We start from the raw sequence: 15,823 nt of genomic DNA on the forward strand, positions 1-15,823 counted from the left end.
TTACTTAGTATGGAATTTTTATTCTGCCATATATATAAGGACATTTTGGAGTCAATAATATCAAAGAAAGATTTAGCAATAAAAATTGGTATCGTCTGAAATAAATATAAAAATTTAGGTAAGATAAACATTTTAATAGCATTGATTCGGCCTATTAAAGATAAGGACATTGGTAACCATTTAGTGAACTGTTGTTTATGATCAATTGGTTTTAAATAAATCCTTGTGTTTCTTGGTAATCTTAATGCCTAAATAAGTAAAACATTCAGTAGTCAGTCTAAATGGAAACTGTCCATAATTCGAAACTAAATTGTTTAATAGAAAAAGCTCACTCTTACTAAGATTTAGTTTATAACCAGAAAAACCACTAAATTGATTAAGTAGAGCTACTATAGCCAGAATAGATTTCTCAGGATTAGAGATGAATATTAACAGATCATCTGCATAAAGAGATAGCTTATGTGTCTTATTCCCACGGACAATACCAAAAATATTAGGGGATTCCCTAATAGCGGTGGCCAAAGGTTCCAAAGCAATATCATACAGTAAAGGACTTAAAGGACAGCCCTGTCTAGTACCTCGAAAGAGCCTGAAAATAAGGGATCTCTGATTATTGGCAAGTACAGAAGCCTGAGGTATATGATATATCAGCTTGATCCAAGAAATACATTTTGGACCAATCTTAAATTTTTCAAGTGTATTGAATAAGTATTCCCCATTCTATCAAACGCCTTCTCAGCATCAAGTGAAATGACACATTCTGAAGTTTTATTTGACGCTGTATGTATGATATTCATTAATCTCCTAACGTTAAAGTATGCATAACGATTTTTAATAAAACCTGTCTGATCTTCAGAAATAATTTGTGGTAAAATATATTCCAATCTCATAACTAATATTTTGGAAATAATTTTGGAATCTACATTTAACAGTGATATAGGTCTATATGATATCACTTCAATAGGATCTTTATCTTTTTTAAGAATTAAAGAAATAGATGCTTCATAAAAGCATTGTGGTAATCCATTCATTAAAAAGGCTTCTTTAAAAACCTTGCATAACCAGGGAGACAGTAAACTTGAGAAATACGTTAAAAATTCCACTGCAAACCCATCTAAACCAGAAGCTTTACCAGCATTCATCGAAAGGATTGCTTTCTGTATTTCTTCCTCCGTGATGGGTTAGTCTAACAACAGAGACTCATTATGTGGTAAATTTGGCAAGTTCAGTTTCTTTAAAAACTCATGCATTATATTGGAATCAGTAGGAAATTCTGATTGGTATAAGGAGGTATAAAATTCCTGAAAGGATTTATTAATTTCATCATGGTCTACAGTCAATGTACCATCCCATTTACTCACTTTAGTAATCTGACGCTTGGCCGACACCGCTTTCAACTGATTAGCGAGTAATTTACCAGATTTATTACCATGTATATAAAATTGACTTGTGGTTTTAAGTAACTGATTCTCAATCGGTTATACAAATGACAAATCATGTCTCAATTGAATTTCAACTCTATTCTTATAGAGCTCTAGACTAGGAGCTTTTGAATATTTTTTTATCAATTTCTTTAATCTCATCAGCCAATATACGTATTTTATTTTGAATTTGATTTTTTAATCCCTCAGAGTATGAAATAATTTGTCCACGAGTATATGCCTTAAAGGCATCCCAGACTACACCATTGGATATTTCTTCAGCAGAATTTGTTAGGAAGAAAAAAGCAATCTGATCTTTAATAAAATTAACAAAATTTAGATCTTGAAGCAAAGTAGCTTTGTAGCAAAATAGGAACAATAAATCTCCCATGAGTTTCCTGAACAAAGATAATCTGAGTATTTAGTCTACGAAGAACTTTTTAAAAATGTCTCCTCCTAATGGGATGGCTCAAATCATTCACATTCCATGAAAGGAAGTTTATCCTTTCTTTATCCACTTTATCCATATTGTTTATAAAAATCATGTGGAATGTAAAGGGTTAATTTCTTAAAGCATAACAGTTCATGATACTGGAAGAAGAAAAATCTATGGCGGAGCCAGAAGTGACGACATTTCAGACATTTTTGTAGTTCAAATACTGCCCAGATAGAAAAAACTAAGCTATAAGCAAAAGACCCCCTCCCCCCACCCATGCAAAGCCCGAAACTGACCAGTAGAGTTAATACGCTACCTAATCCCTACCCCCATCTCTCCTATGAGAGCACCCAACGTAATAAGAAGGCATATTTACCACTCAATAGCCAAAATAAAATTAATGTTATGGTTAAGAAGTGCATGTTAACTGTGGAACACAAGAGCTGCTTCATATTATTTATCCAAGGTCAAAATATGAAAAACAAGGACTGCTTCACTTTGTTTGTTTAAAGAGAGCAAAAGAAACATCCTTCCATTTTAAAAATAGAAAAGCTAATAAGAAAATCTTAAAAATTAATATTTAATACCATTACATTAAATTAACAGTATCTTAGAGAAGTAAAAGTTGTTGTTTGATACCATCATACTAAAATTCTAAAAAGTAATTAAAGAACAACTCATCCAATTAAATTCTTAATCATTTACAAAACGATATATTGTCAAAATAGGAACAATAAATCTCCAATTGTAACTTAATCAGCTATCCGGTAGGCGGCGCGGCTCTGGCCAGCAGCGGCCTCTGCAGCCTGTCCGCGTTTTTATTATTTTTTGTCTGTGTTTTTATGTAGTTTTTGTTATTTTATGTTGGGGTGTGTGTGTGGGGGGATGGGGGTGGGGGGGGGAAACTTTTGAATCTCTCCCTGCACTGGAGACCCGACCTTTTCTCGTCGGGTCTCAGGTGTCGTTGAGGCCGCAACGAGGAGCGGCCTCCAACGGGAAGAAGCCGGGGACTCTGGTGCCGACTCACCGTTGCCGTCGCGGAGCTGGCCGAGACCGGAGCGGGTGGAGCGGTGGAGGAGCGCTGCCGCTGCTGCTGCTGCTGCTGCTGCCGATGCCGCTGCTGCTGCTGAGTCGGAGGCTGCTACTGCGGGTCTGCGGACGGCTCGGACGACCCCGCGCGGCTCCCTGGAGGGAGACTGCTTTTCGGGGCTCCTGCAACGGCGAATTCTCCCGCCCGTGTTGCGGGGTCGAAGAGCTCCTGGAGCGGGGCCTAACACCACTGCCCCGCGCGGCTGGAACGGCCGCGGGACTTTGCGAGCACACACCGGGGGCTCCAACACCAAGACCCGGTGTGTGACCTCGCACCACCCGGCGTGGCTTCAATGGCCGCGGGACAATCGCCATCGCCAGCCGGGGGCTTTGACTTTGACTCTGACATCGGGGGGGGGAGAGTGCAGTGGAGAGATAAGTTTTTTTGGCCTTCCATCACAGTTATGTGATGGATGTTTATGTTAAATGTAATTATGTTGTGTCTGGGGTCTATTTGTGTGTAATGTATGGCTGCAGAAACGGCATTTCGTTTGGACCTCCAGGGGTCCAAATGACAATTAAATTGACTCTCTCTTGACTCTTGATCAGTAGCTCCCCATCGTGGCTTTATCCCCATAAACCTCCAGAAAGCTGAAAGCGTCTTGAGGATTGTTAAAATAACAGTTGTTACCATTAAAGAGTCGTATACACAGTCTAGATGGATAAAGTAAGGCAGGGCACAACTTTTTCTTAAACAACTCAGACATTACATTATGGAAAGACATCCTCAATTCCAAAAGCTCACGGCTGAAATCAGGAACAAACCGAAACTTGCATCCTTCATATTCAACCATGCCCAACTTTTTGCTGCCTGGAGGATATTCTCCTTCATCTGCAAGAAGTGAAACCGAATGATCAAATGTGTTGGTTTATCTTGGGGACCAGATTTCTTCCCAATCCTTTGAGCGTTATCCAAAATTGGAAGATTTTCATAATGCTTGCTGTTGAAAGTCTCCTTTATCATTTTAGACATATTTGATAACATTATCCCCTTCTGGCAAACCAACAATTCGCAAATTCAGTTGATGGCTTCTGTTTACCAGATCCATATTTTTAATCTTGTATTGCTGATGTGCCCGAGTATTTTCATTCATTTTCCGTTCCAGTTTTTCAATCATCAAAACTTTTTCCTGACCCAATGTTCGCAAGTTATCAATGTGTTCCTTCTGTTCATGAGATTCATTTTGGAACAATCAGCTTGTCTTGAACTTCCTTTAATTTGCTCAAAATTCCTTTCATCATTTCTTCCAAACTACAAAATCTTGTTTTCATTTCATTTTTCAGTTCATCGTTCATTTTCGAAATTGCTTCTAAGATACCAGAGTCAAAATCCAAAGGGTTTCTACAGCTATATTAATAGCAAAAGGATAACGAGGGATAAAGTTGGTCCATTAGAGAGTCAGAGTGGACAGCTATCTGCAGAGCCAAAAGAGATGGGGGAGATATTGAACAATTTCTTTTCTTCGGTATTCACCAAGGAGAAGGATATTGAATTATGTGAGGTAAGGGAAACAAGTAGAGTAGCTATGGAAACTATGAGATTCAAAGAAGAGGAAGTACTGACACTTTTGAGAAATATAAAAGTGGATAAGTCTCCAGGTCCGGACAGGATATTCCCTAGGACATTGAGGGAAGTTAGTGTAGAAATAGCAGGGGCTATGACAGAAATATTTCAAATGTCATTAGAAACGGGAATAGTGCCGGAGGATTGGCGTACTGCGCATGTTGTTCCATTGTTTAAAAAGGGGTCTAAGAGTAAACCTAGCAATTATAGACCTGTTAGTTTGACGTCAGTGGTGGGCAAATTAATGGAAAGGATACTTAGAGATAATATATATAAGCATCTGGATAAACAGGGTCTGATTAGGAACAGTCAACATGGATTTGTGCCTGGAAGGTCATGTTTGACTAATCTTCTTGAATGTTTTGAAGAGGTTACTCGGGAAATTGATGAGGGTAAAGCAGTGGATGTTGTATATATGGACTTCAGTAAGGTAAAGAAATATATGGTAAAGAAAGCTTTTGGTGTGCTGGCCTTTATAAATCAGAGCATTGAGTATAGAAGTTGGGATGTAATGTCAAAATTGTACAAGGCATTGGTGAGGCCAATTTTGGAGTATGGTGTACAATGTTGGTCGCCTAGTTATAGGAAGGATGTCAACAAAATAGAGAGAGTACAGAGGAGATTTACTAGAATGTTGCCTGGGTTTCAGCAACTAAGCTACAGAGAAAGGTTGAACAAGTTAGGGCTTTATTCTTTGGAGCGCAGAAGGTTAAGGGGGGACTTGATAGAGGTCTTTAAAATGATGAGAGGGATAGACAGAGTTGACGTGGATAAGCTTTTCACACTGAGAGTAGGGAAGATTCAAACAAGGGGACATAACTTGAGAATTAAGGGACAGAAGTTTAGGGGTAACATGAGGGGGAACTTCTTTACTCAGAGAGTGGTGGCTTTGTGGAATGAGCTTCCAGTGAAGGTGGTGGAGGCAGGTTCGTTTTTATCATTTAAAAATAAATTGGATAGTTATATGGACGGGAAAGGTATGGAGGGTTATGGTCTGAGCGCAGGTGTATGGGACTAGGGGAGAATACGTGTTCGGCACGGACTAGAAGGGTCGAGATGGCCTGTTTCCGTGCTGTAATTGTTATATGGTTATATAGAAGCTGCGCATTCCCCACGCTCCTTCCTTGGAGAAGCTATTTTCTCTCTTGTCTCCATCCTTTACACGATTGAAGCGTATAAAAGTGTTATCACCACTTTAAGAAAAGTTAGACCGTGCCTTGAAATCAAGTAATAACAAGTAACATTGAAAGAGTGGTAAGCAAGAAGTTAAAAGTTAAGGGGGCAACAAAGTTGCAACCTTTACAGCATGCTGCCACTAGGAGAGTCCCGTTTGTTTCTCCTAACTGGCAAACCTGCCTGCCAGAACCCATCCCTTTTGTGCAGGTCACCCCTACCCCAGAAGAGATCCCAGTGGTCTATAAATCTAAATCTTTGCTCCGTGCACCAGCCCCCCAGCCATACATTCAGATCCCCTATCTCCCTGTCCCTGCCCTCACCAGCACGAGGTACTGGAAGCAATCCTGAGATAACTACCCTAGAAGTCCTGCTTTTCAGTCTTCTTCCTAACTCTCTAAACTCATGCTGCAGAACCTCCATCCTCATATTCCCAACGTCATTTGTGCCCATGTGCACAACTACTGCCAACACCTTCCCTCTCGAGGATGTTCTGAATTCAGTTTGCGATATATTGAACCCTGGCACCAGGAAGGCAACAGTCCATCCGTGAGTCTCGCCTGCCGCAACAATCTCCTGTCTGCATCTTGGGTGGGATTGGTGTGTTGTGTGTGGATTGTGTGTGTGGATTGATGATAAAAATTATGTAATCCATTTTAAAATAAGGCTGTAACGTAACAAAATGTGGAAAAAGGGAACAGGTCTGAATACTTTCTGCATGCACTGTACTATAAAAAGTCTCGTCTTGTTTACGTGACTTTCTGTGCGATTGTATTTTCGCCAAAACGGTACACGATAGCGCTAAAAATGTTGTTGAATCTTACTCAGCTTTTTCCCGTCATCGGTCTGATCAACTTTCCTTCAGATTTGATGTTATATTTAATGTTATTGATATTTAATGGTTTAAAAAAGTCAACTCTAACAATATTTTTACTGATAAAATCCTTCCTGCCAGCTTCCAACAAACGTCGATACAAAGTTGCAATACAGGAACACTCTGTGGTTCCACCAACTTTTCACCTGAATGGGATATCACAGTCCTCCACCCGACATTTGCAACAATGTTGCCATCATACAACACTTACTCCAGCTCCTGGCAGGACAGGAGGGGGAGTGCTGGAATTTTATGTTTGGCAACGGGTTGAGTTGGGGGACCACGCCTCCCATGGGGGCTAGTGTTGGGGAACAATATTGCGTTGGGGAACGGGTTACGTTGGGGTACCAAGCCTCCCGTGTGACAGGGACCCAACGGGTCCTAGTTGGTCTAGTCATATTTTAAAAATGAGCCAGAATGTAAGGTCGCCTTTAAGAATCAGACATTCCAAAGTATAAAGTGCAATTACAACAAGGTGTTGAATGTGTATGAAGTGTTTTGTTTGGATCCTCTCATTCTACAAACAGCTGCCACATGAATGTTCCCCAGTAGTCAGCATCTGTTTATTATTATCTACAAAGGTTTTACTGGTAATAGTTTGATTCAGTAACCTTAAAAAGTGCTGCCCAATACAGTGTATTATTCCAGGGTCCAATGTCATTAGATGGGATGGCTGATCTGATCCCAGGTCCCAACTAAAGCATGGTTGGATCAAAGCGCAGCACTTCTGTGTGATGTTTCAGTCGTGGAAAGTCCCTCTGTCATTCCTGGGAATAATTTAAACAAAGTGTAATTGCCATGATGACTGTGGACATCTTGCTGCATGACCTTTCATGCCAACCCAGTCCCCGTCCATTCTCAATACTTGACAATGAGTTGAAAGTTCTGCACAGCCTTAGCATTAAAAAATAAAACTAAGTTGCAGCAATAGAATTTTAACAAGGATTCCAGCATTCTCTGGAGCGCAGAAGGTTAAGGGGGGACCTGATAGAGGTCTTTAAAATGATGAGAGGGATAGACAGAGTTGATGTGGACAAGCTTTTCCCTTTGAGAATAGGGAAGATTCAAACAAGAGGACATGACTTCAGAATTAAGGGACAGAAGTTTAGGGGTAATATGAGGGGGAACTTCTTTACGCAGAGAGTGGTGGCGGTGTGGAATGAGCTCCCAGTGGAAGTGGTGGAGGCAGGTTCATTGGTATCATTTAAAAATAAATTGGATAGGCATATGGATGAGAAGGGAATGGAGGGTTATGGTACGAGTGCAGGCAGGTGGGACTAAGGGGAAAAAAATTTGTTCGGCATGGACTTGTAGGGCCGAGATGGCCTGTTGCCGTGCTGTAATTGTTATATGGTTATATGGTTATAGCATTGTGCCCTCCTGGGTCAGGTAGAGCTGGGGATGAACCTTGGATGGATCAGTCCTGGTTCTCTGGCGCTGTGAGGCAGTAGCTCCACCAGCTGTGCGACCACCCTGCCCAATGCTGGGCTGAGTGTTGTCACCTTTCTGTCGAATAACTCCAATTAACCATGCACACAGGCCAGCGTGGTTTGTTAAGGACGTATGGCATCTGACAGTGGGGACAGTGAAATCAATGTCCTCTACGTGGATACCAACACAGGTTTTAACAAGGTCCCACATCACAGGTAGATCCAAAACAATAAAAGCCCATTGGATTGGGGAAGGAGAGAGAGGGAGAGAGGGGGTTTGTGTGTGAGAGGGTGAGAGGGCCAAGTGGATCTACAGTGACCCAGTAAATGGAGGCAAACAGTAAGGCTGTAAACTACAGATGCAGTAAGTCTGAAATCCAAATAGAAAATGCTGTAAATAGTCAGTATGTCAGGCAGCATCTGTGGAGAAAGAAATAGAATTAACTTTAGTTCCTATGCTTGCTGACCAAGTGTGGCCAGAGGATTCTGCAGAGTCCTGTCCTCAGTCACTGAATTATACAGTAATGAGCTTGAGGCAAGGTAGAAGAGTTTACAGATACTTAGGTACAGTGAAAAGCTTTTGTTGCGTGCTAACCAGTCAGCGGAAAGACTACACATGATTACAATCGAGCCATCCATAGTGAACAGATACATGATTAAGGTGAATAACATTTAGTGCAAGGTAAAGTCCGAATAAAGGTGCAGGAAGGAACTGCAGATGCTGGTTTAAACCGAAGATAGACGCCGGAGTAACTCAGCAAAACAGGCAGCATCTCTGGATAGAAGGAATGGGTGACATATCGGGTCGAGACCCTTCAGACTGAATAAAGATAATCTGAAAATCTCCAAAGAGATAGATGGGAGGCCAGGACTGCTCTCTAGTTTGTAATAGGATGATTCATTTGCCTGATAACAGCTGGAAAGAAACTGTCCCTGAATCTGGAGTTGTGCATTTTCACACTTCTGTACCTCTTGCCTGATGGGAGAGGGGAGAAGAGGGAAAGACCAGGGTGAGACCGGTCCTTCTCAATCTGCTCCTGCCAACCTTCTCCCAGCTTCACCTAGACCCTGGGGCTTTGGACTGAAATCCATCACTTCCCAACTTCACCCAAAATTCAATCTCTTTCCCAGACACTCCTTTACCATTATTAATTAACCCTCGCACTTCTGGATCTGAAATAGCTGGTCTGAAATAGTCGGTTCCTCCACACACTAACCCAGACATTCAGTCCCATGCAGCGTGCCGATCCAAACGTTGACCGTCGCTCTGCCTCCACAGACGATGCCTGACCTGCTGAGTACCTCCAGCACTTTGGAGAATTTTGTCCCAGGTTCCAGTGCCTGTAATCTGTTATGTCTCCAGAAGTACATCTCATCTTTATTCCAGGAATTCACATTCTACTTGGTCAGTAAATTGATTTGCCCACTCTACATGTAGGTTAAAGTTAACATGAATCTTATTCCACCCGTGTAACACGCACTCTAATGTCCTCATTTATAGGACGGCACTGCGGTACAGTTGCTGCTTTACAGTGTCAGAGACATAGGTTTGATCCTGTCTGCGCGTGCTGTCTGTACAGAGTTTGTATGTTTGCGTGAGTTTCCTCCGCTGCTCCGGTTTCCTCCCACACTCCAAAGACGTACAGGTTTGAAGGTTAATTGGCTTCGGTAAAAATTGTAAATTGTCCCAAGTGTGTAGGATAGTGCTAGTGTATGGGGATCGCTGGTCGGCATGGACATGATCGGCTGAAGAGCCTGTTTCCGTGCTGTATCACTAAACTTATGTGTGCCCTACCTCAGTGCTGACTGGAGCTGATACACCACTCCCACCAACGTGTTCTGCCATTAGATCCTTCTTGGCTCCACCCAAACTGATTCTAATTCCACTCTGTTGATCCCAGATCTTTCCCAACTACTGTTCCGGTCTCGCCCTTCAACAACAACATCACTTCATCTTCATCTGTCCTTCCTGACAGATCTGCTGAAGCATTTAGTGCTCAGCTTTGGTCACCTTGCAATGTGCCTGTTTATGGGGGTAATCCACCCGTGTTGTACATGTAGCCTGGATCTAGATAGAGTGTCTATATATAAGTAAGCTACTCAGGTTTGTAGACTACTTGGACTCTGTAAAATTGGCCCTTGTGTGCAGAGAATGAGTGAGAAAGTGGGCTAACATGAAATAATGTGAACAGGTGATCGCTGGTTGGTGTGGACTTGGCGGGCTGAAGGGCCTGTTTCCGTGTTGTAATCTAAACTAAACATCGCCTTTGCCATACTTCTGTACCTGGACCTGCTCTGCTGCATACCTGTGTCTTTGCTGACCACATCTCTAACCTCCACTTCCAGCTTTGTAACTCTCACTCTCTGAGTGTCATGAGGGGAGGGGGGGGAAGAGCAATGAAGGACCTGGCGTGGGGGAATCCACCGTGAGGGATGTGGGGGCAGAACAATGGACAATGGGGGGGGGGGGGGGGGGGGGGGGGGGACAAAGGACAATGGGGACCCGGCGTGGAGAACAAAAGGAGGAGCCAGCGTACTTTGTAACTTTTTCAATGCCGTAAGTGGCCGCTATTTGTATACATTGGGTAGACAAGCAAAGAATTTCACTGTCACTTGTGACAATATTCTATTCTGTCCCACCTCTGCTCTCAGGTTGCCATCTCCTGTCAGCCAGCTTAAATCTTCCCCAAGGAGCACTAACATATCTGTACTCTCAGATATAAAATATACCAATATACCTATCGATCAGACGAGGATTAGAAACAGCAGCAGGACAAGGCCGTTGACCATTCGAAGCTGCTCTGCTGTTGAACAAATCATTGGTGCTTTTGATCCCTTTTCTTGCTTATTCGCTTGAACCCATATACACAACCCTCAGGAGGAGTCAAAGATTCCCAATTCTTTGATAGCTCAATTCAACGATTCCCAATTCTTTGGATTAGTTAGATTGGCTGACAGTGGGCCAATTCCAGTGCTGTACTAGCTTCTATGCTCTATAACAAACAGGTATCTCAGCAATCTGCAGTTCCTTCTTGAACAGGTATCTCAGCAACGTAGTGGGGCAGAAAGTATGACTCTTGGCAACATCAGATGTCTTGTGGAAGTGTTCCAGACCCCTGAATGACCAGACTCTTTCCCACTTTCCCCAAACGGCAGATCAGCCTTGAACAGCGAGATTTATCTAACCCACTCCTGCTCCTACTCCTTGTGCTTCCTTAACTCATTGTGTAGTCAGCTTGCCAGCAAACACCATGAGACACTAGGAACTGCAGATGCTGAAATCTTGTTTAAAATACAAAGTGCTGGAGGAACTCAAAAAGGTCAGGCAGTATCTGTGGAGAGAATTGATTGGCTACGTTTCAGGTCAGGACCCTTTTTCGGGAACCCCAGAATCTAGAATAAACCAAATCAAATGAAATATAAACCAGGGGAAGTTTGGCATTCGTGTAGTTCATGATAGTAAATGCAAGATCCTCTCTATTTGCAATACAATATTAGAGAAATGACATTCAGAGAATAGGAATAGTTTGTGCCTTAGTTTCCCTACTTGAGGATTAATTTAAACCCCATTAAAAATACTCTAATGTGCAGATTGCGGCTGGGGTGAGATTCCCACTGGTGGCACTGCACTGGGGTGCAGCCTGGTCGTGTGGAGCTCTCTGCGGGACGGGGGACAGGAGTGTGATGAGGAGCCGGGGGAGGGGCAGGGGCGGTGTGTGAAGAGCCGGGGGCGGGGGCAGGGGCGGTGTGGAGGGGCCCGGTGGTGTGTGGAGGAGCCGGGGCCCGGGGGCGGTGTGGAGGAGCCGGGCCCGGGGGCAGGGGCGGAGTGGTGATGAGGAGCCGGGGCCCCAGGGGGTGTTGTGGAGCGGGGGCCCGGGGGTGTGTGGTGGAGCCGGGGCCCGGGGGCAGGGGCAGCCGGGGGGGCGGTGTGGAGGAGCCGGGGCCCGGGGGCAGGAGTGGTGATGAGGGGCCGGGGCCCGGGGTGTTGTGGAGGGGCCGGGGCCCGGGGGCAGGGGCGGTGTTGAGGAGCCGGGGCCCGGGTGCGGTGGAGCCGGGGCCCGGGGCAGGGGAGGAGCCGGGGGGGGGAGGAGGAGGAGCCGGGGGGCGGTGTGGAGGAGGCCCGGGGCAGGGGCGGTGTGGGGGCAGGGGCGGTGTGGAGGAGCCGGGGCCGGGGCGGTGTGGAGGAGCCGGGGGGGCGGTGTGGAGGAGCCGGGGGCAGGGGGTGGTGTGGAGGAGCCGGGGGCGGTGTGGAGGGGGGCAGCCGGGGGAGGAGTGTGGAGGAGCCGGGGCAGGGGCGGTGTGGAGGAGCCGGGGTGGGGGCCGGGGGCAGGGGTGGAGGAGGGGCGGGGGCCAGCGGCGTGTGTGGAGGAGCCGGGGCCGGGGGAGGGGCGGTGTGGAGGAGCCGGGGCCCGGGGCGGTGTTGGAGGGGCGGGGCGGTGTGGAGGGCCGGGGCCCGGGGGCAGCCGGGGGGGTGGTGTGGAGGAGCCGGGGCCCGGGCGGTGGGCAGGGGCGGTGTGGAGGAGCCGGGGCCGGGGGCAGGCCGGGGCCGGGGCCCGGGGCGGTGTGGAGGAGCCGGGGCCCGGGGCGGGTGGTGTGGTGGAGCCGGGCCCCGGGGAGGGGCGGTGTGGAGGAGCCGGGGCCCGGGGCCCGGGGGCAGGGGCGGTGTGGAGGAGCCGGGCCCCGGGGGGGGTGTGGAGGAGCCGGGGGCCGGGGGCAGCGGCGGGTTGAGGGCCGGGGCCCGGGGGCAGGGGCGGTGTGGAGGAGCCGGGGACCCAGGGGCGGTGTGAGAGAGCCGGGGGGGGGCAGGGCGGTGTGGAGGAGCGGGGGACCGGGGCCCGGGGCGGTGGGGGCGGGGGGGCGGTGTGGAGGAGCCCGGGGCCCGGGGCGGTGTGGTGTAGAGGAGCCGGGGCCCGGGCGGGGCAGCCGGGGGGGCGGTGGTGTGGAGGAGCCGGGGGCCCGGGGGGCGGTGTGGAGGAGCCGGGGCCCGGGGCCCGGGGCGGGGCGGTGTGTGGAGGCAGCGGCGGTGTGGGGCCGGGGGGGCAGCGGCGGTGTGGAGGAGGGGGACGGCGCTGAGCAAAGATTATTGGAGGCACCTCTAGGAGCTTTGGTGGCGAGGAGCCGGGGGCCAAACGCAGGACATTGTCCACGTCCGGGCCCAGGCCGCCCAACAACCGCGCTCCTCATTGGCCGAGCGGGCAGCGGGGGGGGGGGGAGGGTTGGGATGGAGCAGAAAGAGCAGAAAGAGGAATAAGCAAAAGAGGAGGTCGCACAAAGTGTGGCTGGGGTGGGTCAGGATTGCATGTGTTGTCCCTTGTTGCATTGGTGAGGATGCATGTGTGTGCGCGCGGTGCCGGCGCGGGTTTGCCGGCTGCGGGCTCTTTGTTTGCGCTGCCGGTCAGTGGCCGACGCGGCCAATCCCGCGGGCGCTCACAGACATGCAAATACACAATGGAGGGTGGCCGTGCGCATGCGCTGGCCGCCGACCGGAACCACTGGCGTGCCGCGATGACGGACAGCTTAGCCCACCAATGGCGGGTGCTGCCTTGTGAAGAGCGGGCGGCGCGGCCAATGGGCGTGGCGGAAGCGCGTAGGGCGGGACGAATGGGGGCGGGCCTTCCGCTAGCAGGTTGCGTTGCGCCGCAGCCCGAGCTCCGTCGGCAGCAAAGTTCCCAAATAAAAGCTGCTTGTGTTGTGGCCACGCCAGTGGCCATTTTAGGTAAGTACTTATGGTAACTTTGCTATTCCGCCCACTCGCTGCTGCCGCCCGCCCTTCTACCCCCTACTGCACCTTCCCCAAGTCTGCAGCCCACCTGAGCGCGGGGATGGACGTCCTCGGCCGGGAGCGGCCCCACCTGCGGCCACGCGCCCCCTCCCCCCAGCCGCTACCCCCCCCCCCCCCCCGCCCCCCCCCCCCGGCCCCCCCCTCCCCCCCCCCCCCCCCCCCCCCCCCCCCCCTCCCCCCCCCCCCCCCACCCCCCCCCCCCCCCCCTCCCCCACTGCCCCTTCTCCCCGTCACTTCCCCCTCTCCCGGCCACTACCCCATCTCCCACTGCCCCCTCCCTCTCTCACTGCCCTTTCCCTGCCCCCTCGCGCCCCGGCCACTCCCCCCACACCACCTGCCCCCCCTCCCCCCAGCCACCTGCCCTCCTCCCCCTTGCCCCCTCCCCCTTGCCCCTTCCTCCTTCCCCCCCCTCCTCCTGCCAGCCCTTGGACCCCACACCCTCCCCCTACCTGCTCCCATTCCCTCGCAGTGCCCACCCCCAATTGTCTTCTGCCCCCACTCCCTCCGGCATGGATCATCCACAACGTCCCAGCTTAATGTTTTCCCCTTGCCCAGCCAAGCTCACCCGCTCCAACCTATCCTGCCAGGCCACCCATCCCTTCAACCCAGTTTGACACCCCTTGTTGTACATAGCCATCACATCCTCAAACAGAGGGTGTGGGCACAATCACAAGCCAACTCCCCTGTGGGGTAACACTGACGCAATGGTACAGTTGCTGCCTTACAGCGCCAGAAACCCGGGTTCCATCCTGATTGCAAGTGCTGCCTGCACAGAGTTTGTACGTTCTCTCTATGACCGTGTGATTTTTCTTTGGGTTCTCCAGTTTCCTTCCCTAACCCAAAGACATGCAGGTTTGTAGGTTAATTGACTTTGGTAATATTGTAAATTGTCCCCAGTGTGTAGGACAGTGCTAGTGTACAGGGTCAGCGCAGACTCGATGGGCCGAAGGGCCTGTATCCGCACTGTATCTCAAGTCTAAATCTTGCTCCTTATCAAAATATGTGTCACTGCGAAGCCTGTTGCCTGCCATCCTCGATCCACTGTGCCCATCTTACCTAGCTCCATCTCAGTCACACTTTCAAACGTTGCCTCTTAGCTATGTACCAACCTGCTCCATCTCCCCTCTCCTGCTTGCCATCCCCCAGCCCCACTATTGTCCTGTACCCGCCTAATCCCATTGTGCTGTGTTCCCGTAGCCCTGTTCCCATCATCCCTACCTATAGAGCTTGTGGACCAGTAACCCTGCAGAGGAAGAAGGATCCCGACTCGAAACATCACATATCATGTTCTGCACACTGCTGCCTGACCCGCTGAGCTACTCCAGCACTTTGTGTCTTTTCTTTAAACCACCATCTGCAGTTCTTTGTTTCCACATTTACCCTGCTCTGCTTTCCCTGTGTGGTACTGTAACCTCCATCCCCTGTCCCTTTCCTCTCTGTTGTCCCTGATTGCTTCTGGCACCTGGATTTTTCAGCTAAAGCCTACTAATTCCAACGCCCATGAACTCCTCCATTCATGCTTGTTACTCCCCACCTCGTCTTCTGTTCAGCTCTATCTTGTCCATTCTCCAGTGCAGCCAGTGCCAGCCCTTTGCAACCAACAACCAGTGCCTGTTACCTATTACCCCTACACTGCTCCCAGTAACCCCCTGCTCCAGTCATCTGTTACTTGCCTTACCTCTGACTTCTCACTGCCCCAGCCTTGTGGCTTCCCCTGACCTCTGCCCCTCTTTGATGCTCCTGTCCTCTCCCAATGGCATACACCACGCCCCCTGTTTTTCTCCAGCTCCAGCTTCACCTTCTGACCCGTCATGGCCGCTCCCTCCCTCCTGAGTTGTTTAGGATGTTGTGACAAGTCTTTGCTTGGGTTCCCTTGCCTCACTTTGTCCTTGTTTGTTACTTAGCATTTGTTTTCAGCATGGACTAGAAGAAATGTGCAGAATTTGAAGATTCTCTTTCAGACACATTTTGGGATTGGATTTAGGGAAGACAGTAGGCCTCTATGGTTAATAGGAATGCATCTCTGTGTACATTTGCAGTGTGATGTTCTGAGC

General features: G+C 48.8%; 2 protein-coding genes across 2 annotated transcripts in view; one reads left to right on the plus strand and one right to left on the minus strand.

Annotated features, from left to right (window-relative positions):
* Positions 1-11,530: 11,530 nt before the first annotated feature.
* LOC129707576 (basic proline-rich protein-like) lies at positions 11,531-13,171 on the minus strand. Its single transcript, XM_055652723.1, has one exon. It carries the CDS (start codon positions 13,169-13,171, stop codon positions 11,531-11,533), a length of 1,641 nt encoding a protein of 546 aa, XP_055508698.1.
* Positions 13,172-13,559: 388 nt separating this feature from the next.
* The window catches only part of chd6 (chromodomain helicase DNA binding protein 6), a 186,725-nt gene continuing 184,461 nt past the window's right edge, over positions 13,560-15,823 (plus strand). Inside the window, exon 1 of the mRNA XM_055651953.1 lies at positions 13,560-13,703. The gene's annotated coding sequence lies outside the window, so the exon portion shown is untranslated. The remainder of the gene's footprint in view (positions 13,704-15,823) is intronic.

This window comes from Leucoraja erinacea, chromosome 21 (genome assembly GCF_028641065.1).
Source record: "Leucoraja erinacea ecotype New England chromosome 21, Leri_hhj_1, whole genome shotgun sequence".
NCBI classification, from domain to species: Eukaryota; Metazoa; Chordata; class Chondrichthyes; order Rajiformes; family Rajidae; genus Leucoraja; species Leucoraja erinaceus.

What these genes read in the sequence shown, in the direction of transcription:
- LOC129707576 (XM_055652723.1), bottom strand. Translation starts at nt 13,171, where the DNA reads ATGAGGAGCGCGGTTGTTGGGCGGCCTGGGCCCGGACGTGGACAATGT.